At 37.4% G+C, this 27,593-nt stretch overlaps 1 protein-coding gene across 6 annotated transcripts; it reads right to left on the bottom strand.

Annotated features, from left to right (window-relative positions):
• Positions 1–67: 67 nt before the first annotated feature.
• Positions 68–27,291, bottom strand: fbxo30 (F-box protein 30). 6 transcript variants are annotated; one of them, XM_008122901.3, is made up of 9 exons: positions 26,808–27,291; positions 17,539–17,628; positions 15,829–15,886; positions 10,686–10,783; positions 10,083–10,283; positions 8,321–8,352; positions 7,950–8,054; positions 3,939–6,000; positions 68–2,928 (listed from the first exon to the last, which is right to left on the bottom strand). In XM_008122901.3, the coding sequence occupies exons 7-9, from the start codon at positions 8,012–8,014 to the stop codon at positions 2,725–2,727; spliced, it is 2,331 nt and encodes a 776-aa protein (XP_008121108.2). In that variant the 5' UTR covers positions 8,015–8,054; positions 8,321–8,352; positions 10,083–10,283; positions 10,686–10,783; positions 15,829–15,886; positions 17,539–17,628; positions 26,808–27,291; the 3' UTR covers positions 68–2,724. The 6 variants fall into 6 exon arrangements, with proteins under 6 accessions (XP_008121108.2, XP_008121101.2, XP_062833794.1 ...); XM_008122894.3 differs by having other exon boundaries at positions 10,083–10,280; XM_062977724.1 differs by lacking the exon at positions 15,829–15,886.
• Between the last annotated feature and the right edge of the window lie 302 nt (positions 27,292–27,593).

Genomic DNA, 27,593 nt, shown 5'->3' with positions numbered 1-27,593 from the left:
ATAAGATCAGGGAACAAAGATTTCCAAGTCTGATTTTGCTTACTGGCAAGGAAAAGCATATACTAAATAAAATGGCAAATGTGTTTTATTATGATTAACCAATGTTGCAAAATAGCAATCACTGAAAACATTGAAACATGGTAAAGTATTGGTTAGAGAAAGGAATTGCTGTGAATATAAACGAAAGGCAATGCAAGTGGAAAAAATCACTGTGAGAGACCCAAAGGCAAGGTATAGTACAGGGGAAAAAAAGTCAAGTATTGAAAAATACTGTTTTTTTTTAAAAAAAAAAAAACCTAAGAAACAAACCCTGCATAGCAGTATAAAATACTGGTATTGTAGATTTATGTTGTTTCCTGTACATAAGAATATACTGAACAGAATTTTTACAGCATTATTTTAATAGCTCTGGATTAACTTTTAAAAAACACAGTATCTAGATTTAAAAGTAAAAGTGCATGTAGTGTTGAGAATGAAGTGTTCAAAATGCTTAATATGGTAGAAAAACAAACCAATTGCTCACCTCAGGTGCAACTGGTTTTCTTTTGGAGCTAGAGAGCCATCTAGTGTAGAACTTCTTCAGCTACAAAGTCTTTTCTAAGCAGTCAAGATAATTCTGCTAACTTCTGTTCAGCCACAAAACATGAATGTTTATAAGGTTTACTTGGGAAAGATATTTAGTGGCAAAACATTCGTGTAATAACTTGGTAAATCTGGAATGAATCTTCTTAGATATTTCAAATTACAGTGATCCCTCTTTTTTTATAGAGAAATGCAAATGCCCACACACTGCCGAATAAAGCACACACTACCTTTGGGGATTACAATTTTTCTGAGTGTAGAGATGCCTGGGATCAAAGAAAGTTCAACATATTATCAGGGCTAGTATAAAATGAGGTCTTGGTTCCCTCTTCTCCAAACAACTATGCCTAAATTCAGCATTGTGTGGGAAGATAGCACAGCTGAACCTTCTTACTAATGACTGCTGCATCACCCAACGTGGGGATCTGAAGGGTTCTCCAGACTCCATAGTCAGTTTTGGACAAACATGGGGTGACACTAGGAAGGCAGAATCACTTATTTCTAATTCCGCTGCCAACAGCAACCTGCCACTAGCATAAAATCAGAAGTGTTTATCAACAAAATTTGGCAGGACTGAAGGAAAATTTGCCTCTTCAAAGAGAAAGGCAGCCAATGAACAATTAAGTGATCCCAAGATCCAGCATTACAAAAATCAAACTACACAGAGCTAATACCCACATTCCTTAATGGTCTTAATAGTATATGGCACTAGAGAATGAGACTGAGGTTGGTTGGTTTGTTTTAAGAAATGAGACAGCCTGAGTAATGAAAAATATAATTATTTCCCAGACTGGATTCTTACATGCTAAGCATACAAACATCTGGGTCGAGTATACCTGGGTTCATTACAAACATTACAAATGCAGCCATTGTGATAGTCCTTTTTTCAAAGCTCTTCTTTAAAAAGTGGAAACATACTATCTGTGGCATCAAGTTCGATGATCAAATAGTATCAAGAATGAAAGTCTTGTTGCTTTCTAGTATAATTAAAGGCATCCTTGTAGTTACAGTAAACATTCAACATAATGTCCTCACTATGGAAAACTATGGAAAATAGTGGAGTTGTGAAATGAATGTCTATGGGCTTAAGATAATGCTTAATGCAATGAATGGGTTTCTCATCTTATAAAGATGGCACACTGGCACTTCTATCCTAAACACCTTGAAGTAAGTTCTGTTCAAATTTGCAAAGTGTGCTTAGAATCAGAGTCCTATGCAATTTGAAACAACATTGAGGCCAAGCATTACATAGGTAAACATTTTAAGAGTAAAGTGTATTCCATCAACATCCTAAAACCCAAGCCCTTCATTATATGTAGTGACCTAAAAATATGAATTCTATGGAGTTAATTTACAGTAAAGATTTTGTTAAAATTTGCCTTTTATCATCTAAATTGAAGGAGGAGGAACATCTCAACCCAAAATGCTAGACAAGATGTGCACTAATAACTTATTCTATTTGACGGCTAGTATCAGCAGACTGTATTGACCATGAAGGGAAGGTATCTCTGGAAAAAAATCTGCTGCCTGACACCAGTTTTCTCTATCAAAAAGTTTTGCCACTGACTTTAAAGATTTGTAGACTGCTATATATCACCACTAAAAAATCTTATATATTCTCAACAAGAAACTGCATTAAATACAATTCAGTCAGCATAAATGAGCATGGCAGTCTTTAGAAAATGAAGCAATAGTTCAAGATCGGTGCTGGTAAATGCTGACTAAGCTTCAGAGTTTACTGTTATATTCTAATTTGTAAAGAGACCAAACATATATATTATTTTGTCTGGTTCTTTTCTATACCATTCAAGGTCATCTCTTAATACACATACCTGTAGCAGTCAGAAGTCAAACTTTAAAAAATGGACACTAATAGATCAGAGATATCTCCAATGAAACGTTTACAGATAGAAGTTATATAAAACTATCCTGTCCAGGAAGTTCCTTTTTTTCAAACATTAAGGCAACTTTCATTATTCCTAACCAGGCAATGTTATAAAAAATAAATGCCACTTCAAAACATTATGTACATAATGACAAGAAATCATCTTTAGTAAATTAATAAAGTGTCACAAAATATTACAGAGGTTATATCAGGTGCTTGAGTGTGTATGTGTGCAACTGGAAGCAAATTATTTGTGTCTAAAGTACAGGTTTCAAGACAGAACGCAATGACCGTCCTTCCTTTGTAAGCTCTCGCGTGACACACATACATGGCAGTGGCACAGCTTCCTCACGTCTCTCTACAGCATTATAACTGCATTTCTTCAAATGGTCAGCCATGCTTACAAGGTCTGCAAACTTCCATTCGTTTACAGTGCAAAAAGCTGTGCTGAATCGCCATACCTAGGAAATGAAAGATAACATTAAATACAGGTAAGCAAAGTCTTTAGCTAAAGTAAGAAAAACTTACAAAACTAAATATTAAGCAATCTTTCTCTTAAATCAGAAGAGATTTTAATTTTCTTTAGATTTTGCTGGCCTTTCAGAATTCATCTAATATTTATTGTGGCCATATTTACATTTTACTTTTGAAGGAGACTGTTCATCTCAAATTTGTAGCTTAAACAAATCTCCTTTCTTGGATCATATAAACAGATTATGATAAATTCTTGGACTGGGATGAGGGATAAAACTAACCTCCTGACATACATTGGGATATACTTTACTGCTTCCGCTACAACCTGTCAATCTCGAACCTGCATTCCAAGACTCTACTGCCTAAGTTTCCTTGCTTGTCCCTCCTTCCACAATTTTACTTCTATTATACTAGTTGATAGAGCTGAGAATGGATTTGATTTAACATTCCTAAATGGCTATTTGTTTCCAAAGTTTTTGCCTTCTCTAGCAAACATCCATGCTTGAATTAGTACCTTTGTTTTTTATCATCTTAAACATAACTAGCTTGACTAGTGCTGGGCATAAGGCAGGAACCACAACTTAGAGGCAGGTCTATCAGTCCTTTGAGAATGCACTATTGGGCCTTGGAACCTTCTTGTTCAAAAATCACAGATTTTATTATTAAGGTGGTCATGTTATTTACTTATTCATAAAGTAACTGAACTTTATCATTTTAAAAACAAAATACACACTATAAAGTTTCCACTATATTGTATAGTACTTTTCATGCACAAAGTCTAAGGAAAGACAACTATGAGACTTCAAGCTACTGGGTGAGGCGAAGGAATCATGTGGGCCCTGCAGATGTTTAACTGTTATTCCCAGAGCAGTCAATGGAGATGCAATATAAAATATCCTGATAGACCAAAACAATTCCCATCCTTGCCCTAGATAAAGAAAGTGAAAACTCCAAATAGCTAAAAAGGAATATCTGCATCAAATACAAGTATACAAACCTTTTCCTTTACTTGCCACGAAAAACTTCCATTTGGATACATCTTCTTTTCCCACAGCAATACAACCATTCCCCGTGCTTGTAGTAAACTTCCGCATACATCCCTCATTAAGCGTGATACTCGTGAAAGTTGACACAAACTAAAGCCATCCAGAAAACCTGCAATGTGCTGCAGAACCTCAAAAGGAAGATTACTCAGGTGATCACTGCGTAGTCCTAAGCAGCATCTTTTATCAGGCTCTGTCAGCATAGTAGATATACAGGGCTGAACCCCAAATGATCGAAGATGTCGATCATGAATAACTTTAGCCCCTTGTGTTGAAGGACAAAATCTGCGCTGAGAATATGTACATCCATAGTAAGCCAGAGGACACCTCTGTTCCATCCAGCCATTGAGACCAGCATGAATATCACCATGTACATTTTTAAAGTGTGAAGAAAATTCATTCCTTCTAAATAGCTGTCCACAAACAAATGTAAACATAGAACGCTTTGTTTGGTATCTAGCCACACATTCTAGTACCAGGTCTAGCCCAAGAGTCTGGAAAGGGCTTGGATTTGAGAGCTGTGGATTCGCATGATCACATGCAGATGCTGAAGCGATTTCCCCCACCATTGTATTTGTGGCTAGAATTGCAGATGGCAGAGAAAACGTCTGAGTCCCAAAATCAACATGGTATCCATCAATAACACGACTATCTGATATTCCTCTCCCACCAGGAGAGTCTCCAAGGCAAAACAGCAATGCTGCTGTGATTAAATCTATTCCCTGAACACCCATAGGATCTTCTGTTATTTCCAAATCTGATGTGTCTACTGCTTTGTCTTCCTTTGGTACTAAAAAATAATGATTTGAAAGGAAATTATAGGAACGATGCGGAATTAATGAAAACACATCAATGTTTCTAAGCCTCTCTTGTTCTATTTGCCTCTGTAATAGTTCTCCACTACAGTCACGTGGCAAGTATATATGATTAATAGTGCCATTAGATAAAGTATGTAGAGGTATTTCTTCCTTAACTTGGGTTGCTACAGGAGTAGCGTTGCAAGAACTCAATGCTTCATCACAAGGAGATGCATTACATATACCATTTGTGACACTTGATTGGTCAGATTTACACACATCTCGTTCTTCACTTTGTGGTAATGTATTTCTGTCTGTACTATCTACATGAAAGCCATTACATAAGGAGGTATTATCAAAGTTCATATTCAATGTGTGTTGCTGCATGATATCAAAACAAATGTCACTTGATCCATTTTTTTCCACTTGGGCATTCTGAGTCAAAGTATCCAGCTGCATGCCACCAACTGCTCCCATTTTGCCCTCATCCAGACAATCATGCATATCTGCACTACAATTTGGTTCTATTGTGTGAAAGCTTTCATTTACTTTGCATGGTGAAATACTAAGTTTTGAACCCAACATGTTTATGTCTCTAGTAGCAGTGTTAAGGATATCGAGAGCTGTAGCTAAACTCTTAGTTGTTTCCACAGTAGCCTGGTAAAGTGCACCATAGGACTCTTCATCTACAGATATCAAGTCATTAGAAAGTGTAGGTTCTGGATCACTTGTAACTGAAGTCAGTTCTCTGGACTTTGATACTTCGTTGGGTATTTTTGATGTCATAGTTGCAACTCTGAGAGATTCTAAGAGCATTCGCTGGTCTTGGAGTGCAAGAGCCATATCTAACTGTTCAACTTCATCCACATCTTTACTTAGATTTTCGTAAGATTTTCGATCAGCATAACTAACAGGCCATCTATTCCACTCCATAGTGCAGCATACCACACTGGCAGGGCAAGTTTCTAGATGCTCAGCCATTTTGTTTCGAGCTATAATAAATGGACAGCCAAAGCCACTGTTTAGGCAAGGCACTCTTTCAAGTGGACAAAGAAGGCGATGCTCTTCAGCTTTGCATGAATGAAATACTGCTCCACAAACCATAGAGCAACCAATTAAGTCACAGGAAACACCAGCCTCTGGCCTTATCATACAACGGCGACTAACACAGTTAACGCAATGTAGATGTTGAAGTTCTTCCATTGTGTCAGGTTCAGCTCTAGGAAGAAGGTGAAAAAGGCATGTGAGACAAGATGTGAGCATTTTTGTTTGTTAACAGTAAAACAAAATATTTCCTCTATTTGATTTATATCTTACTCCTAATATCTTTTATATATATCTTTCTCCTAATGAGGATATAATGAGGCACAACTCAGAATTAGATATAAATAAGAGCACAAGAAGCTGCACCATTGAAACATAATAAATCAATGGTAATTATTAAATACAATAGAGTCTCATTTATCCAACCTTCACTTATCCAATGTTCTGTATTATCCAACACAGTCTGCCTCCCACCTGGATCCACAGCTGTTTCTCTAGGCAGCAATGCACAGCAGGCCAACACACCCAACAACAGCACAAGTGCAGCCACACTCCCAAACAAGTAACAGACTTTTAAAATATGATGTTTTAGTGCTTAATTTGTAAAATCATAACATACTTTGACATTTAATAGGTTTTTCCTTAATCCCTCCTTATTATCCAACATTTTCACTTATCCAATGTTCTGCTGGCCCATTTATGTTGGATAAGTGAGACTCTACTGTACAACTGAATTAACAGCAATTTAAAAACATATAAACTCATCTATTAAAAGTCCCTATCTCACCATCCAATCAACCAATGCATGCATAAATCAAAAAGGTGCTTTGCCTGCCATTGGAAGGACACAAAGGAATATTTTTATTATTATACACACACACACAGGACTTATCTACCTACCCTTCTTGTATATATGAAAATGGTTTTAACTATGAATATAATTGTTATAATTAGTTTTACACGCGTATATAAAATAAATATTTTTATGTTTATATTCTACACTAACTTTAATAATTTATGAACCATCTTAACTCCCAAGTATTGCGGAAAAGGTAAGGAACAAATGAATAAAACAACAACAAGAGGATTTGCACTTCCAAAAGGGACATCAAGAATACTGGTATTATTGAACCTGAACTCCAACATTTTTCTTCCTGGCAATGGATTAATTGGTTTCAGCATTTAAAATGTCTTTGCAATTAGAAGAAAGATTTTCAGTCAAACACAACTCAGCAAGGGCAAGAGCCTGAGGCATCACAAAAGTCGAACAGGATATTTTGATTTGTTGCTACCCTCAGCATAAGCTCCTCATAAGAATGAAGATTCTCCAAAGGAAATAGAGGAGTACCATCTCCCACTGCTGGATTTGGGAATGGTGAACCAGAAACGTTGGATATCCTCATCAGATGGGAAGATTCACACTGACCAGTACTGGCAATTGAGAATAGGTCAGCTTGAAAGTGAGAATAACATGTGCCACTGAACTGATGGAGGATGCTTATGGGGCTGAGATAACCAAAGATAAGATGCAGTGTACAATGAAATTGCAGCAAACAATGCAAATACTATTGTCATGCACATTAAATTAAAACATAGTTTCCAAGTCAGGAGAAGTAGTAGTCCCATTCTATTCTGCACCAATAAGGCCTCATCTGGGTAATGTGTTCAGTGTGAGTTCCTCATTTTATGAATGATATGGACAAATCAGAAAAGGAGAACAAGGTTAATAACAGTTATTGAGAGCAAAACAACATGAGGACAAGTAAAAGGAATTGGGCATGTTCAGACTGAAAAGACCAAAGAGTGACACAAATGCACACACTAAAGTGCTTTCAGAGAGAAAATGGTGCAGATTTGTTCTTTGCTACCCCAGAGGATAGGAACAGGTTTAATGGTTTTAAGTTATAGAAAGGTAGACTTTGAAGCATTAGAATGACCTTTTTGATTATAGCAATGGTTTGACAATAGGATCAATTATCAAGAGAGGACGGGCTCTCTTTCTCTAAGTGTCTTTTGATTATGATCTAATTCAGTGGTCCCAAATTCTGGTCCTCCAGAAGCCTTAGCTAACTTGTCCAATAATCAGGGATGTGCAGCAAAGTGCACTGAAGTCTTAATACTTACTTTCCTTCAGGCAAAATCAAAGCTGAACCAGTACAATTTCCATCTTCTGCTGACGGTGCAAGCATGGTAAAAGAAATATTGCTGTCTTCCAGAATCCTGCAATACCTGTTAGCAAGACAAATGGTAATTACTGGATTAATTCAAATAAACCTACAGAAGTTTTTTAATTGTTTACTCCTATTCAACAGCTTATTAAAATATTATGTATTTTGACATTATAATTACATGAAATATGATTTCCAAGCTAGGGATACAATAGTTATTTCCTCTTGCCCCTTGTCTATAAGGCTAAAAGAGCACAGCACTCTACCAATTTAAATGCATAACACAAATTTGTCAAAAACTACTTTTCAAACAACACAAATACGTACTTGAATGTATTTTCCCAAGTTTCTCAGAGTTCCTGAAACACAAAGGAAGGCTGACATCAATAAAGATTACTTCCCAAAGAATCCCATATGGCACAAAAATAGTCTAATAATCCTTCATTTGTAATGTTAATTTAACACATAAGGACAAAATGGGACAAATAAAGCATAACCTTTTTGTGATTCCAAAACCAGACAAGTACACTAGAGAAGACTTATATAGCCACTTAAATTATATTTAAAAGCTTCTGGCTACAATATGTAAACTTAAAGCATCAAACAAATTTCATAGATAAAAAATGTTATAGATAACACTGAGTATTTTATAGTTTGTGTATACAGTATTTCATCTGCTGATTCCAAAAATGGCACCAGTTTTCCCCTATCAGATCTAGTTATTGAGGTAAAGAGCATATGCCATATAGCAATCACTATCTGCTTGTCCATATAACGCATGATAACCATATCAAAGAAACTAGAACTGCTGCATTCAGCGTCCCAAAGGACCCCAGGAACAGGCCTAAAAACCCAAACACCAAGATATTTTTTCGTTTGGATTGTACAATCTAAAAATGAGAGGAAATATTATTCCTCTGGATTGTTTAGAATCAACATTTATCAATGCTTTCTTGGAACAACAAGCTAAGCTGTTTGCTTCTGGCAGCAGAATTTAAGACATCCAGAGTTTTGGCGTGCAGTGCCATCTATACGCAAATTACACCCAATTCTATTCCACCTAATTCCAAGGAAGCAGTTCCTGTGCTAAATCGGTGCCTAGCAGTTGTAATGGACTGGATGAGAACAAACTGTATACTGAACCCAGACAAGACAGAGGTGCTCCTGTTCAGTTGAAAAGCAGGTCTGAGAATAGGGATTCCAGCCTGTGTTAAATCGGGTCACACTCTCCATGAAAACTCAGATTCGCAGCTTGTGGGTACTTCTGATTTGGCTCTGAATCTGGAGGCACAGGTATCAGCAGGACCGGGAGTGGTTTTGTAATTAGAGCTAGTGCTCCAGCTGTTTCTGTTCCTGAAGAAGTACACACCTTGGTTACATCCTGTTTGGATTACTATAATGCACTCTATGTGAGCTGCCTTCAAAAAGTACTCAGAAACATCAGTTGGTAAAAATAGTAGCAGCCAGGTTATTAACCTGGGGTAGCTACATAACTCCTCTGTTGCCATCCATTTCTGAGCATACTTCAAAAGTGCTGGTTTTGACCTATAAAGCTCTATAAGGCTTAGGTCCAGGTTATTTGAAGGACTATATCTCTCTGCACAAACCTGTAAGAACTCTATGAACATCTGGAGAGGACCTTTTCGGTGTGCTACTCCCAGACTTCCTAGAGAGGCCAGGATGGCTCCATCCCTGCTTGCCTTTCACAGGCAGGTGAAAATGTATTTCTGCCATCAGGTGTTTCTGGAATAATGTGAGGTAGGCTACTGGGGATGATTTGGAGTGGGATTAAGTGTGGTTTTAAATGCACTTTAATTATTTTACATTCATGACATGAAAAATTTAATAATTATTAGTTTTGTATTTTAATGCATTTGTTCTATTTTAATTGTTTTGTGTCATGTTTGTTGTTACTACCTTAAGTCCCTCTATCAGCAGAAAGGTGGGATAAAAATAAAACAAGTAAATAAAATAATTTCATGGAGATACTTGAAAACACAAGTAATTGTGAAAACTATATTTTCATGCTCAGGGTAAAACCAGAGTGATTGATATGCTGGAAAAGAGAGTACTTGAAAAGAAGACTCACATGTTGGGGCACAGGCTGCTTGTGCTGAGCTACAATCTACTTCTTCAAAACAGATACAGCAGCATTAAGGCTTTCTACCAGATTTGGCACTCTTTGAGGGCACCACTTTTGAGAGCTCAGCTGGGCAGTCTGGTCACCCAATTTCTTCGCTTTCATCTATAGAAGCTCTGGCTCCTGGATTTTTTTGGAGCCAGCAGTCTGCTGCAAAGAAGGTGAGCAAATGACAAGAAAGGACCCCTATTACCAAGCTCAGGAATACTGGTTATATGGACATACAAAAAGTACCACAATGCTAAAATCTTTCATTTACCTTTCAAACATTCCAAGTAACAATTTATCTCTGGCCAATATGACTCTCCCATTATAGATGAGAAACCATTTCAAATGTTCCACATACCAATTTCTTTCAGGCTAATATGACTCTCACATAATACATGAGAAACCAAGGAAGCATTTTGAAGACTACCTTATTGAGTCAGTGACCACAAACATCTTAAACACCAACAATCACAATACAAATTGCCTCTGAATTTGTACTGAGCATATTCAGTTACATCTTCCTTTTCTTTATTGGACATTCTTATAATTGAAAAATTGACTCACGAAATCAAGACCTTCCAACAGACAGCAGAACAAAGGGATTTTTTGTGAACTCTCCATTCCTGTTATGCGCAGATGAGAATAATCCCACAGACAGTGCACTGGAAAAATATAGATTCAAATATAAAAACTGATCAAAATTCAGTGAGTATAAGCATTAAATATCAGAAACTACTAGATATAATGTAAGCCGCCCCGAGTCCCCGTTGGGGAGATGGTGGCGGGGTATAAATAAAGTTTATTATTATTATTATTATTATTATTATTATTATTATTATTATTATTATTATCCCTTTCTCATTCATGACTTGGCTAATCTGTGTAAATCTCATCTTCAGTCAGTCTTACACAATAATACTATGCTTAACAAAGTCCACCATCCCACATGTCACCCCATCCATTCAGTCTCTCATTGTATGAATTTACCTGCATATTATTGCTGGAATTGTGATTGTGTTTATTTTTTCCTGGAATGAAATCTATACAGCAGACTCTCCATTAACCACCAATCATGAGGATTAGGAGATGTCAGATAAATGTAGTTTCTGTTTGCTTGAGAGTTACTATTCAAATTACCATACTTTACTACATAATAGTTGGACCCCCCCTTCCCCTTTAAAAAGTGATTCTATTATGAGGTGAAATATGGGAGGTCTATGGGGCCTCCCCCAACTGGCAGCCGAGGGAGACCTCACAGACCTCGCCAATTGGTGCATGCAGACAAAGTCTACAATGCCTCCTTTGGGTGCCAGCAGCCACAAAAGGCTACCTAGCTCTGGTTGGAAGGGATGTGGGTATGTGAGCCTTCACTTGCCCATGCATCTAACTGGGAGAGCTAGGAGCTTCAGAGATTGTTCCAAGGGGCAGGCATGTGGGCGGGGGGAGCAACTATTATGAAAGGAATACAAAAATGATAAAACTGGGACCCCAAAAAGGGGGGTATGATTATTATGTGATGGCGACTATATAGCAGGCCTAACTAATACTATAACCATACTATGACTTAATATTAATATTAAAATTTGGTAATTAATTTAAATTTAAATTACTGCTAAAAATTATTTTAATTTTTATTTAAAATAATGTTTTTATGAGTTGCTTGAGAGTTCCGGCTGCTTCAGTTCTGGTTACCTGGAAGTCTACAGTAGAAAAACTAAGGCGGAGTACCTTTTCCTTTTATACATAAATTTAACTTTTTTATACATACTGATGTATAAGTAAGTAAGAAAGAAAGAAAACTATTATCTTATTATCGATAAGAATTCACATTGCCATGTACAGTGGATGAAACCATAAACAGCCTTATAAATAAATTTGTCAAAGTTGCTGCACAGCAAACCTTTGTACATGCCTTAGTTACAGCTCATTTAGATAACTGTAACAGACTCTTATGTGGGGTTGTTTTAGAAGAGTAGAAATTTTGGCTGGTCCAAAGAACTGTAGTCAGATCGTTAACCAATGCTGGCTACAGATAGTACACAACCTCCCTGTTGCAACAACACTGACTGCCATTGTATTACCAAGCACAATTCAAAGATCTAGTTATGATCTATAAAGCCCTATACAGTTCAGGTCCAGGCTATTTGGCAAATCATATCTCCCTGTATGAACATGTCCAGGCCCCAAGATCCTCAGGAGATGCACTTTTCACAGTCCCATCACCATCACAAGCCAGAATAGACTCCTCGCTGCTATCCTTCCAGTAGCAGACTAAAAAAAAATTAAGCACCTTTTTTAAAAAAGGAAGTTTTTAAGATCAAGCCAGGGGATGCTGTTTTATATGGTTCAACTGGTTTTTAAATGGTTTTATTGGTTTAACTATGTATTTTAAGCAGTCCTATATTTAATTCTATTTTAGTGTTTATATGTTCTAGGTTTTATTAGCTACTTTTAGTCTCCTTAAAAAGAGAAAAAGTGGGATATAAATATATCAACAATATCTCACACAAATTCTTGTTTATTCAAACTATTAGATCACTGGGTTTTATGACATTGCATTTGGTTATAGTATTAGAAGAACATACTTGCACAGAACTTCCGTTTAAATAAACAAAATGATTTTCAAGTAAAAGTGTTCAGCAATTAGGATCAAAGTACATTAAGTTGACAGAATACTATGTTGCTAACAACAGAATGCCTTGTTTTGTTGGTATTTCTCAACCCAATGCTGTGTCATTCTTTTCATGGATATAATAGTTTAATTCCTAATAATCCAAGCACTAAATCGGTTTGCATAGTCAGAAGTAGCAATCTTGTGGTTTAACTACAATGCATGTGACTACAGATTACTATAAATCCTGTAAATTCCATTCATTTCTATAGATTATGATTTGTGGAATTTTCTTTTTCCTAAATTGGGATTTATAGTTTGTCAATAGCCAATTATGTCTGTCAAAATGAATCATATGCATCATTAATGAAAGTTCTCATCTTTGGTCTCAAACTTCTCCCGTTTTCTTATTTTGAACTCAAACAGTATACAGGAGGTGGGGTGTGTATACTCTATAGACAGAAATATCTCAAATCCAAACAAAAGTATTATTTAAGTTACACATGATGTGATTCTAAGATGCTGCCATCTCATGATTAGAAATGGAAGCAAGCGCTACTCCATTTACCAGAATTACACCATACAAGTAAACTGATAATGCATAAGTATTATGCAAATCAATCAAAGGACAACTGGTAACTAAACATGACTAAAGACATTCAAGAATAGTAAGAATTTATCATCCAAACTAGTACATTTAATTTATTATATTCTGGGGTTTAGGGTAGGCATGATTGTAGAATTTTCCTGGTTAATATTAGATGCATTTATTACTGAAGAATCCAAAGTTAATATGTGCATAGTGCATATTTTTCCTATTTCTATATAGACAAGCTTACATTAAGTAACATTTGCTTTTGACATTTACATTTGTTGCCATCTACCACATCCAAAAATAACTTTTTGATTTCCAAACATATGACATTAGAAAGGGCTTCCCTCTTCCTTTGCTGGCAGCCAGAAGTGATTTCTTAAAACGCACTTCTGAGGGGAATGTTTTGTTTTTTCAAACATAGTATCTTATTTTTAAAAAACAATAATTAAAGAATATTCAAAAGTTTAAAGTGCTATCTTTCTACACACACAAACACATATATTTGCTTTAAGCTGCATCTTGTGTAATGACCATGAAAATATGGGATTGGAGCTAAGTTCCAGCTTTAATACTAGTAGTTATTATCCTTGCTTCTAGAAATACGTACTGGAACTAAATCAAAATAATTGTAATGAAACTTAATTTCCAGTCAGTATACTAACAGAACAGCTTCTGATGTACATTCGCTTAACTAACAAACAAATGAGCAGTTGCTCATTTGTGATTAGGCAATATCAGCAAGTAAGTTCAGCTCATCTGAGATATTGAAGTATGCATGCTTGCCTGTTACCAACCAAGAAAACTAAAAATACACACAGTTCTAGTGAGATGTTCACCATTCTCAGAAGGTACACACCACCTGATGTTATTGTACACACTAATCTGCTGACTAGAGTTGTCAAATTGTTTGGAAGGTTTGCTGCCACAACTAAAATTCCAACTGCAGCAAACAACCCTATGACCAATGTTTGTATGAACAACTAAGATCATAATAATGACTTGAAATAGAAAGCTCTCGGGATTCCAAGTGTAATCCAAATCCTTCTCAGCCACTTGTGTATCCAGTTACTATAACTACAGTTTTAAACTTTGAACAGTGGAATTATAACTCCAGTTCAGAAGATATTTAACCATTTTATATAATACTAGCTGTGCCTGGCCACGCGTTGCTGTGGCGTTGTCTGGTGGTGTTGGTGAGAAATTTGAGTTAGTGGTGGTATTGAATGTCTGTTGTATGGTTGTCTTTATGTTTAGTATGTACAGTAGAGTCAGGCCTCTCTGAGTATACAGCTATCTTCTTTCTATGTGAAAAAGATAAGCAAACACTCTAAAGGTTCCAAACATAAAAAGAGATGTGACATGTCAGGGCCACAGAAATAGTCAGGCCTCTCTTAGTATACAGCTATCTTCTTTCTATGTGAAAAAGATAAGCAAACACTCTAAAGGTTCCAAACATAAAAAGAGATGTGACATGTCAGGGCCACAGAAATAGTCAGGCCTCTCTTAGTATACAGCTATCTTCTTTCTATGTGAAAAAGATAAGCAAACACTCTAAAGGTTCCAAACATAAAAAGAGATGCGACATGTCAGGGCCACAGAAATAGTCAGCCTCTGAAAACCTTAGGATTGTATGATGTTGTTGTTATTATTATTATTATTATTGAGAGGCTGTGTGGCCATCTGTTGGGAGTGCTTGGATTGTGTCCTGCATGGCAGATCGTGGGAGGTGTTCGCTGGCCCTGATTGTTTAGTGTCTGGCATTCCCGTGTTTTAAGAGTGTTGTTTATTTGGTGTTGTGATTTTAAGCCTCTTAAAATATTAGGAGATAGATTGTGTTGATTGTCATGGTTCATAGCATATATTTAAAATATAGAGTATTAAAATGGGTTGGATATTGTAGAAGGTTGGAGTGGAGATAAATGATTCGGATGATGGGCGGGCGCTAGGACCCAGGGGACAGCTTTTTCCCTTTGCCTGCCTTCCCTGTTGCCGGCGGCCATGAGGGCTTCTCTTTTCCCTCCCGGGCATGGCTCCCAATGGGGCGTTGTGGGTTCTCTCCATGTGGAGGTGCCTGAAGTGATTTTGTGTTGTTTCAACCTTAAGGCGTGGATGATGGGTTGTGTTGTCCAATGTCGAGGTTGGGGGGCCCGTAGTTTAGTTGCTTTGCTCGGTGCCGTGATTCCATCACTCTTCTATATATATAGATGTTGTTTAAAGTCAGTACCAATTTCCCTACTATTTAGCTGAACTCAGGCATTACACTAAACCAAGGTTTGTTGTAATGATTGCTGAATTCCCATACCATGGTTTTAACTTCCCAATGTAAAAAAGCAAATGGGGATTTTGAACCACTGTTTTTACTTTTTCATCAGCTCCCATGTTTTGAGGCAGAGATATCTAATTCTGCTTTTGTACATTTGGTTAGAGCGGTAAGATATAATCAGTTCAAACTGGATGTATTCAACCAAACCCTGGTTTAGTAAGTGAAGATATTCACAAACCTTGTCCACCTGCCTCTTCATGTTTGGCTAGCACAAATGATCCAGGTCGAGAGAAAGGCTAAGGTATAAATAAAAAACAATAATAAAACAAGCTAGCAAACAGCACTTAATTGCCTTCCCACTGTTATTCAAGTCAAGCATGATTGCCAACTTCAAGAGCTAGAAGTCAACTTTACATCATTACTTCAAGCGTGCTTTGTCAATATGTGCATCTCCCGTTAGGGTGGACAACGAAAAATCCCTCCAGTTTGACTGCTGCTGCCAGTAGCTTGAGATACTGTTGCTTGTATGTATCTATATCACAATGTAATAATAATAATAATAATAATAATAATAATAATAATAATAACTTTATTTTTATAGCCCGCCCCATCTCCCCGAAGGGACTTGGGGCGGCTTACATGGGGCCTAGCCCAATAAAACAATCAAATATCAATAACACAGAAATAAAACAATTATACCAATAAAAACATCAATATCAGTAAAAACAATCGTTAAAACATACAATATTAAAACAGGAGACTAATTCATAGAACCCAGTGCAGAATGTGCCAAATGGGGAAGGTAATTTCACAGTTGAAATGGACAATAAAGTGCAATATAACATTGACAACAACTCAAGAATGGGCTATTATAAAATGGGCAGATAGATCAGTCCAACAACAAATTAAATGTCAAAGGCCTTTTGGAAGAGCCAGGTTTTTAAGCTCCTTCGGAAGGAGAGGAGGGTAGGGGCCTGCCTGATCTCTCTAGGAAGCGAGTTCCAAAGCCGGGGGGCCACGACGGAGAAGGCCCTCTCTCTCGTCCCCACCAACCGCGACAATGTAACTCTTTACTACGCCAAAAATGTGACAAATAGAGTTAGCACTTAACAGAAGTGAACGAAATTAAGTTACTGCTCTTTACATAAGGAACTCCATATCCGCAGAACTTCTTTAACTGATAATTTGGTAGAAGAGGCAGTAATACCATGCCAAGATGGGGATAGGATTCTTGTTGTGTGTCTTCAAATTGTTCTGATTTATGGCAGAAAGGGGGAATGGATAGGCATAAAAAGACTTTGTCATAAGCTTTGTTAACTGATGAATACAAGAATTAAAGTTTTTAATAAGAATTGTCATCTTTATATCATAGCTCTTTTTAAAAACTATTTTAGATATTTTCAGAATTGCTGTCTTTTAAGTGTGGTTGTGAAACAAAAATGCCAACTCTCATGACACTAATAAAAAGATTGAAGTGTATTTGCGTATGTATAGTTAAAGCTCTAACATACAATTATACAACCCTTAAATGTATGTAATAAAAACATACACAGATCACCTATTAATGAAACTTTCCATATATAGGATAATAAGTCTTGTTTTGTTTCTTCATTTCAACTTCTAGGGAGATTAGTTACATTGAATTTCCCCCTAGAGTACAAACTTCCAGATCAAGTGTTTGGTCTCCAGATTGTGTTTCAGAAATACGGACAGACTTCTTTAATGTTTTCTTTCCCATGACAAATTTATGTTATCCTCCAAAGTAATCTGATTTTCTAATATATTAATGAAACAATTATCAACATTCTTTTTAAGAGTAATAGATTTGCAAAATATTCATTATCACCTTCTATACTTTCCTAAACTCTTTAACTTATTTGATACTACAGATTATTACAGACATTTCTATTAGAAACAATAACATTTGGATCAGATTCAGAAGCACTACCTGATGAGTATGTAGCACAGGAACAAAAGCGGACTTCACATTTAAAGCACTTCTGCACACAGCTCAGTGTTTTCTCCTTTGCAACAGACTCTGTAAGAGGAAAAAAGATACGTATTTTCAAAAATATTCTCTTTAAGGGAACCAAAACTATCCCAGGGTTTGGAGGCCACTCAACAATTGCATATGTGAAGCCTAGTATATCAAAATACTCCCACCTTTGTACTGCATCCTGAAATAATCTGACAGTAGTAGAAAGAATAAGAAACCTTACTCTTTACGACTAATAGAATTCTGGGTAATATGTCTATCATTTAATTTCAGGTACTTCTGTGCCATTACAGTGCAGTGATTTGAACACTAGACTATGAACCCCAGCTCAGCCACAGAAAATTACAAGGTGAGCCTGGGCAAGTTACACAGTCTCAGTTTTAGAAAAACCAAGTGTAAATCCCTTCTGAACAAATCTTGCCAACATTGTGACAGCTTTCTTTTAAGGTTGTCATAAGTTGGAAATCACTTGAAGGCAATTGCAACAACAACAATTTTCTCTATAGAGTTTCTGCCTTCACTCCTCCTAATTGATTTTATTTAATTAGTTTAATTCTACTGGTGAAGTTGGCCTACAATCATGAGCCACAACTACACAAAACACAGGTTTTGTAAATGTCATGAGGCAAAACAAGCAGACACGGAGTACAAATACCTAGCAAGGACCAGGAAACTACCAAAGTCCATTGCATGTACAATATTGTGGAAAAGAAGGCTTCCTTATGACTTGCATGTCCCTCTATACATAGTTGTACAGCATTTACAAATACAGTAGAGTCTCACTTATCCAACACTCGCTTATCCAACGTTCTGGATTATCCAACGCATTTTTGTAGTCAATGTTTTCAATACATCATGATATTTTGGTGCTAAATTCGTAAATACAGTAATTACTACATAGCATTACTGCATATTGAACTACTTTTTCTGTCAAATTTGTTGTATAACATGATGTTTTAGTGCTTAATTTGTAAAATCATAACCTAATTTGATGTTTAATAGGCTGTTTCTTAATCTCTCCTTATTATCCAACATATTCGCTTATCCAACGTTCTGCCGGCCCGTTTATGTTGGATAAGCGCGACTCTACTGTAGCACAAACTGTCTATGTTCTAGTACAATTCTGTAACTGTAACAATAATTAACAATTGTATGGTAAGTATTGTTGCATAACTTGGCCAAAAGTACTTTTACTCATGAAATAACATTTCTAAACTGCCCTTCCATTTCTGAAAATGGTACAGTAGAGTCTCACTTATCCAAGCCTCGCTTATCCAAGCCTCTGGATAATCCAAGCCATTTTTGTAGTCAATGTTTTCAATATATCGTGATATTTTGGTGCTAAATTCGTAAATACAGTAATTACAACATAACATTACTGCATATTGAACTACTTTTTCTGTCAAATTTGTTATATAACATTAAGTTTTGGTGCTTAATTTGTAAAATCATAACCTAATTTGATGTTTCATAGGCTTTTCCTTAATCCCTCCTTATTATCCAACATATTCGCTTATCCAAGCTTCTGCCGGCCCGTTTAGCTTGGATAAGTGAGACTCTACTGTAATCAAAGTTTCATTTTTGCACAGCAGTATGTCTCTATACATGCATTTTATCACTTTCATCACCATCAGTTTTAATAAAGTATTTGATCTTGAAACAATGAATATGAGAGACCTACTACGTATCACATCACATTTTGCAAAATGTAAGTTTTCATTATTATGAAAGAACTGAATTTATTCCTCTGAAGGTGCAGAGAGCATGCAATCTTATCCTTTTTAATTCCCCACTCCCAGAAGTGACACAGAACTTGGTAAACCTACATGAGAAAGTAAACAAGTCTGTGAAGTATTTCCCAAAAGGTCATAATAAAGGCTGTTTATTATCCTAATCGATCCATTCAATGGTGTGGAATCATCAAACTATTAGATACCATATATACTCATGCATAAGCCAACCCGAATATAAGCAGAGGCACCAAAATTTGCCACAAAAAACTGGAAAACCTATTGACTTGAGTATAAAACGAGGGTGGGAAATGCAGCAGCTACTGGTAAATTTCAAAAATAAAAATAAAACCCAATAAAATTATATTAATTGAAGCATCAGTAAGTTAAATGTTTTTGAATACTTACATAAAACTGTAATTTAAGATAAGACTGATTACCTATATACTTGAATATAAGCCGACCCGAATATAAGCCAGCCAGGACCCTCACTCGAGTATAAGCCGAGCGGTGCTTTTTCAGCCCTAAAAAGGGGCTGAAAACCTCAGCTTATACTCGAGTATATACGGTACTTCGTTTTTACACAGCGCATATATATATATATATACACACACACACACACACACCATAGTGATGCTCAGAATTCTACAGTTAAGACTTTTGCCATATATAAAACAAGAAATGCAAAATGGAGGCACCAGAGATAATACTGCAGACATATGTTGTATAACTTTTAGACACTTTTACCAGTTTGGTTGTTGCCCATTCATGTCCTATTGAACTTTTTATTGGCATGTGATGACTGTTAATTATTTTGTGTTTTTAATGATGTTTTTAAATCACAACCTGTTTAAATTGTTTTTATTATGATGTTGCTGTATAATTGATGACTCTATGATGTTAAATGTATTAATTGGGCCTGGTCCCCATGTGAGCTGCTCCAAGTACCCGTTGGGGGAGATGGAGGCGGCATACAAAAATAATGTTGTTATTATTATTATGGAACACACCAAATAATGCAAAAAGAAAATCAGCCTGTGCTTTACAGACTATAGCAAAGCCTCAACTGTATATATCATGGGAAACTATGGCTCCCTCTGAAAGACACAGGTGTGACGCCACATTTTATTGTCTTGATGCATAACCTGTACTCATGACAAGAAGTTACAGCTAGGACAGAATATAGATAAACTGAAAGGTTTCCTATTGGAAGGGGATCAGAGCAAGGCTGCATGTTATCACCTTATCTGTTTAACTTGTGTGCTGAAGATATACATAAAGGAGGAGTAGACTTGGAGGAATTAGGGATAAACATTGGGAAAAAAATCACAAATGTAATACTAATAGCAAAAAAAAATCAAAGACTGAGCACAATTGCTGAACAAAGTCAAGGAAGACAGTATAAAACTAATAATAACAGATGATTTGATTGCTTAAAAGCAGACAATCAAACTCATGAAATAATTCAAAATGTTCCATAACTTTCTTCCATTATTAATAAGTATGGAGACTGTAGTCAAAAAATTAGAATATGACAAGGACTTGGAAGGGCAGTTATGAAGAAACGACACAGGATCCTGAAGTGTAGAGATAAATTACGGAATACTAAAGTTAGGATTCACCATGCCTCATATTTTCCTATGTATGATTATGAGAGTTGGATAGTAAAGAAATCTGAACAGAAGAAAATCAACGCATTTGAAATTTGGGGCTAGAGAAAAGTTCTAAGGATACCATGGAGTGCTAAAAAGATGAATAAGGTAGGATTAATGTTAAATGTAAATTATGTTGCTTGTAATGTTGTGAATCGCTTTGAATATCGTTTATCAGATCAGCCCCCTACCTCTTAGCCTTTAGAAAGAGTCAAAACGTGGGAGCAGGCCTTTGATAAATAGCGCAGTGCAATAATTTTATCTGCAAATCATGCAATGGATTATGGAACGGCTTTAGACCTTGGCTTTGGATGACATGTCTCATATTGGAATGTATTTTAATTATGTTTTTATGTCTGTTTTAATTTTAATAATTTTATTCATGTCTGTGTTTTATGCCCAAGGCACTGCACAGGTATAGTTTGTAAGCCGCCTTGAGTCCCCCTTGGGGTAGAGAAAGGCGGAATACTAATATTGTAGATAATAAATAAATAAATACGAGAGGAAAGAAGGATATAAAGAAATATAACAAATAAATAAATAGTGAAGCAAAGCAAACCTAACATCTCCCTAAAAGCCCAAATGATTAAACTGGGGCTGTCATACTTTGACCATATCATAAGAATCACTCAGGAAAACAAAATAATGCAGTTAAAGTAGAGGGCACTAAGAAAAGATGAAAGCTGCACTCTAGATGGATAAACTTAATCAAGAAAGCCACACCTCTGAATTTTCAAGACCCGAGCAGAGCTATTAATGATAGGGTGACTTGGAAGTATCTCAGCAATAGGGCTACTATAAGTCAAAGTTGACTTCACAGCACTTAATAAAAATACGCCAAAACAAAATACTACCTGTGCATATTTTTGACTATTATAGATACTTGAGACACTATGCACAATGTAGTTTTGTGTCATGCCACAAGCCTTCTAGTTGCCTTCATCCATGCATCTAATAAGGGCAACAAGGTATGTCTAATGGTCCACAGAAAATTAAAATCTCCTGAAAGATGCTGAACCTGTTGACCTCAGGGATTTTCCACTTAGTTGGCTAAATGCCATCTGAGGGAAAAGCAACTGAGTAATCTATGAATGACTTGTCTGAGTTTTATATGGATGTGGCTGCAATCCAGATATTGAGCACACTGGACCACATTACTTATGAGAGCCTTTATTCCATGGGAATTAAAGCATTTTAAGTCGAATCACATTAGACCATTACTTCTTGATCTAATGTTTTTATATAGCACTAGTAGGGATTAAAAAATAAAACTTGTACTTTACTTAAAAATGTCCTTTGAAGTTATAATAGATTATCCATTAAAAAATCCACTGACTCTACTCTTTGTTTTGAGGTATGATACCAATAGCCTATCCCAATCAATACTATATCCTTTTTACATTTAGCAAATATCTTAAATACAAAACTTTGGAGGAAAAGCTATGAAAATGTCTAGAGGGGAGTATAAACTTAAAGAAAGGTGAAATCAGGATGCTTACGCAATTGTTTCTCTGAAAATGAGCACTGAATGAATATTCAGGATACAATGCCATACATATTCTATTCTCCAAAATATTAATATCTAAACACTATAAATGGATAAAATGGTTTTCAGTATCCACTGTGGTTTGCTGTTTCCATGGGCTGCCCAAAGAGGCACTTCTCGTCTGTCTCTTGTCACAGCCTTAATAGAAGCTGTTTACTTTCCTTTCTCTCCTCCTCCTTTTTTTCAGACTGCCTTCTAATTTTTTGTCTTTGTTCATATTGCTTTCTTTATCAATATTTATACAAATATAAACATTAAATAGTTTCTATTCTTTTTATCTCATCCTAAGTATGTTCTATATACTTAATTATAACTTCAGCCACCCCAAAATTTAGAATCATAGTAAATCTAATCTCACATTGTTCCCCGCCTTGCCCAAACTGGAGAAAGACAGTTTTCCCTCCCTCCTTCCTTTCTTATTTGGCCTGAACAGCATCCGCAGCAACATGGGGAAGCCTGAAGAATGTGACACACCTGCCATTTCGGCTACTTGAGGTGAAGCTGAGCAGTGGCAGCCATTTTTAATAAAGATTTGTTGTGTAAATTCTGTGTTCCCTGCCATTTTGGGCACCTGCGATGCAATTCAGCCTAGAGACTTCCAATTCACTATTATAAATGGCTGTCACCACTCTGCCTCAACCTCAAGCACCCAAAACAGCTCATCAAGCCAGTATCATTGTCATCTGTTCCCAGAGCTGATCCATGGAGAAATCAAACTAGGATTTGGGGGGCAATTTTTGTACCAAAAAAGTAACTTATGCTGTACGCATATATAGGCAGTTTCTGATTTACAAACATCAGACTTACAAATGACTCATAGTTAAGGATGGGGGTGAGACAACAGCAAGTGAGAGAAATCTACCGCTTGGATGGGAAACTCACTCCTGAAAAAGTTATAATAGCGAAAAGGTGCCTCAACTGAAGCTCTCACCAAGCCTTGCTTCAACAAGCCATTTTTTTTTTCAAAACCCATGTATCTCAGGGACAGAAAGTGAGGTAAAATCTTCTGAACAGAAGCAGAGACAGCAACACAAACACCACATGGGTATCAACCCTTCCCTATGCTATCCAAAGATATATGGATGGCTGGTGTTATACTTAAAAATGTACCTGTTCTAACTTACATACAAACTCAAGAACAAAACTACACAACCTATCTGGTTTGTAATTCAGGGACTGCCTGTATTGAATGTGTTGTTCTAACACCTGTGCGTAAAGAGATTTCTAAATTGGAGCTTTGAACAGAGGAATCAGTGTGTTTATCCAGTGTTTCATAATCTGACAATGTAGGTATAAACGGAACATATTCCAGTCTACAGCCTAACATAATATCAAAGGTTGTCATAAACAATGTTCTCTCAGGATAGACTCCTCACACAAATGAGTGAACTTAGGTAGCTGGCAATCATGTAAGAATGTTTTTACACTGGATTTCGCTTTTAAGGAAAGGGTGGGATATAAATTCTATATAATGAATGAATAACACATATAGATGCAACTATAGGCATTTGTAATGTCTCTTGTAAAATTACAACAAGGGTCAAGAATGTGGCCATTCCAAAGCAAAATGATTTAGACAGCTTACCCATTTAATAGATAAGGAATTTCTAAATTCTGTGTATGACAATGTTTATTTGAAAAGGTGAATGAACATGTGGTCCCCTGTAATGTTAAAACAGTGATAAAATATCTAGGTTGTGGATAATTAACGTATTTCCCCATGACTAGTGAGCATGTACCAAGTTTAGTAACCATGTTCATATAGAAAATACAATGAAGGGATTAACATGCATGGCATGGAGAATTGACACAAAAGACATTGTTTCTATGGTTTATTACTCAGTGTTAAATTCTTTTAAAATCAGTAGGAATAGCCCTCATGAAATGTTGGTGATTGAAGTGATTTGAGAATAGCTGATATGTAGCAGTTATGTTTATATTGCTAATTGTTAACAAAATAGAGGCAAGCAATACATTCCACATATAGTTTACAATGCCAGAGAATTCCTGAGAACACTGGAAGAGCATGAAGATCACATTATGTATTCATAAATGAGAAATCTTCATCCACTAACTGAAACCTTCCATCAATTGACTAAGATAGGATGAAAAATGTAAAGCTTTGTCGCTAAAATTCCAGCAATGAAGTAGTGCAAATAGATTAAAGATGAAAATAGTTAAATAAGAAATATTAAAATGATTTTGTTCACAGAAAGTATGTTGCGATGCTCCAATATTTTTGATATGTGAACTTTTTTCAAAGACTTATTTTCAAGGAGCAGTTGACAACAGTGACTCAGCTAAAACAAGCTTTGCTATACAGACCATGCTACTGAAAAAGACATTCAGATTTGATAATGATTTTTTGTCCTGTTTTTTTAAATGACCAACTCACTCTACCTTTAATCCCATTTATTTTACTTCAGTGCCAGAACTTTACTTAAGAACTTTAGCAACAAAGATCTACAGTGTATATTTTCAGAAATAATGTGAATACCAACAGTGTTCACGTTAAATTATCTAAAATAAGTCCAGTAATCAATGATTGCTTTTCTGAAAACATATTCACTATTTTCTTCATTTCTTTAATTTCTGGATGATCAGATTTCACATATTACACACTGAACAAGTACTTATCCCATTCTAATAAGTAAGGAACAGAATCTCTTTCATAACCTATGTTTATGCAAGGTGAGTAGGTTTCAACAAGTTATTTTAAAAGCCAAGCTGCTGCTTTTGATGGAACTCCCTTCTTCCTTAGAAAGTGATGACTTAAGCAACAATCCTTCCCTCTTGCGCCCTCATGATAAATGTGGGAGCAGAGATGCCTCCTTTTAAGGCACAGACCTTCGTTCATGCAACTGCCCTTCTCACTTGTAGCTGATTATCTGGGGCAAAAAACCAGCATCATGGAAACATTTATTTTCACCACATACCCTCATCAGGAAATCAGAAAACGCCTAACAAAGCACTCTTCAGCCTAGAAAAACACTCAATACTTGCCTTGAGGTGGGATGGGGAACAGACACAAGGATCTACAAGTCTCATGAAGATTCTTCATGAGACTGCTGGGAACTGTGGAACAAGTGGCTATGTCTCTGAACAATATTTATTGTTTTTGCGTTCATGTAGTTACAGACCTAGAGTGACTGTATCATGGTGTTTTCAAAGGGGAGGTGGTTAAGCTTTGTTTTCCTCTGAGGCTAAGAGGGTGTGACTCACCTAAAGTCACCCAGTGGGTTTCATGGCCAAGCAGGGGTTTCAAACCTCGTCTCCAGAGTCCTAGAGTGAATCTACACTTCAGAATTAATTCAATTTGATGCCACTTTAACTGCCATGACTCAATGCTATGGAATCAAGAGTTCTGAAGTTTTTTAAAAAATTAAAGCTTTCCCTTTCAAACAGTACCATTGCCTTGAAAACTACAACTCCTGTGCCATTGAACCATGGAAGTCAAAGTGGTGCCAAACTGCATCAATTCTACAAGGTTGATCAGGTACAGGCAAAACTTTGGCCCTCCAGGTGTTTTGGACTTCAACTCCCACAATTCCAAACACCTTACCGACCATTAGGAATAGTGAGAATTGAAGTCCAAAACACCTGGCGGGCCGAAATTTGCCCATGCCTGGTGTAGATGCATCCCTTGTCAGCATTTGGTCTGAGAGGGTTTGTGTACCTTTGCCTCTTTCAGAGGAGGAGTGTGTGTGGATGGATCACTTAAGTGGGTTTCCTCGTTTGCCTCCATGTGTAGATCAGGCCTGGGCAAACTTTGGCCCTCCAGGTGTTTTGGACTTCAACTCCCACAATTCCTAACAGCCTACCGACTGTTAGGAATTGTAGAAGTTTAAGTCCAAAACACTTGGAGGGCCAAAGTTTGCCCAGGCCTGGCGTGGATGCATCCCTTATTGTGGGGTTTTCTTGACAGGATTTGCTCGGAGAAAGTTTGTGTGCCTTTGCTTCCCTCTGAGGCCGAGAGAGTGTGGCTCACATAAATGGGTTTCCACGTTGTTTGCCTCCATGTAGTTTCTGACCCCTGGCGACCGTATCCCAGGATTTCCTTGGCATGATTTGTTGGCCTCTGCCTTCCTCTGAGGCTGAGAGAGCGTGCCTCACCCAAGGGGTCCCCAGAGTCACAGCCCAATGCGGACCCCACTGGTCTACACTGCCTCTTATAACAGGAATAAATAAGGGCGACTGCATCAGCAAACGGGTGGCTGAGGAGCGAAAATTGTTTCCATTGTTCCTATTCTGCACCACAGGGGAAAAGATGGGGGAACCCCAAGGGGCACGTACCTCTCTTTCTCCCCCAGCACCAGAAGCAGCACAGTCGGCTGAATCCTCTCTCTGCCCAAGTCTCAAGCTGCGCCTCATGCGCCACCTCACAAAGAGGCGCGCCAGCTGTCAGTCAGTTAGTCAGTCAGTCAGTCATGGCCGCCCTGCTCCTTCTGGGCCGGTCGCGAGCCTCAGCTGGGGCTACTGAAGGGGCAGCCTCGAGAACCAGCACCCACAAGGCGGCGGCGGCGGCGCCATTTGTTGACTTCCGAGCCCAGTGAGGGGACGAAGAAAGGAGGGAGGGAGGGATAAAGACCTCTCCGGACTCTTCTGCTCCAAGTGCCCCTCTCTGAACGCCAAGGAAAAGGGCTGAGGGCCCCAGAGGCAGCCCCGCCCAGGCGCTCCAAGATTCGATCCGGTTCCGGCGAGGGAGGGGAAAGAGGAGAAGTGGGAGGGGAACTTTATTTGCCTCGTTGCCTCGCTTTACGGCTCACCCTCGCGCTGCCGGCAGGACGGGAGGGGCGGGGAGGGTGTCGCAAAGAAGAGAGGGGGCGGGGCAGCCTCGGCTTCCGCGTCGCCGCCGCCTGGGTTACGAGGAAGTTCGGGAAAGGACCCGGATGTGTCAGCAAAGGAATGCAGTTTAGCACCACTTTAGCTGCCCTGGCGCGCTACTGTGGGATCCTGGGAACTGCAGGGAACAGAATGCACGAGAGACTACAGTTCTGATTGCATCAGGAGGACCAGTGTGGCCCACGGCATGCGAAAAATAGCCCTGGGACAAATATGATTCAGTCGCCTACCATACGT

Source organism: Anolis carolinensis, chromosome 1, assembly GCF_035594765.1.
Source record: "Anolis carolinensis isolate JA03-04 chromosome 1, rAnoCar3.1.pri, whole genome shotgun sequence".
In the NCBI taxonomy this organism is placed as follows: Eukaryota; Metazoa; Chordata; class Lepidosauria; order Squamata; family Dactyloidae; genus Anolis; species Anolis carolinensis.
The sequence above is the reverse complement of the archived record's forward strand: the minus strand, read 5'-3'. Positions and strand labels throughout refer to the sequence as shown.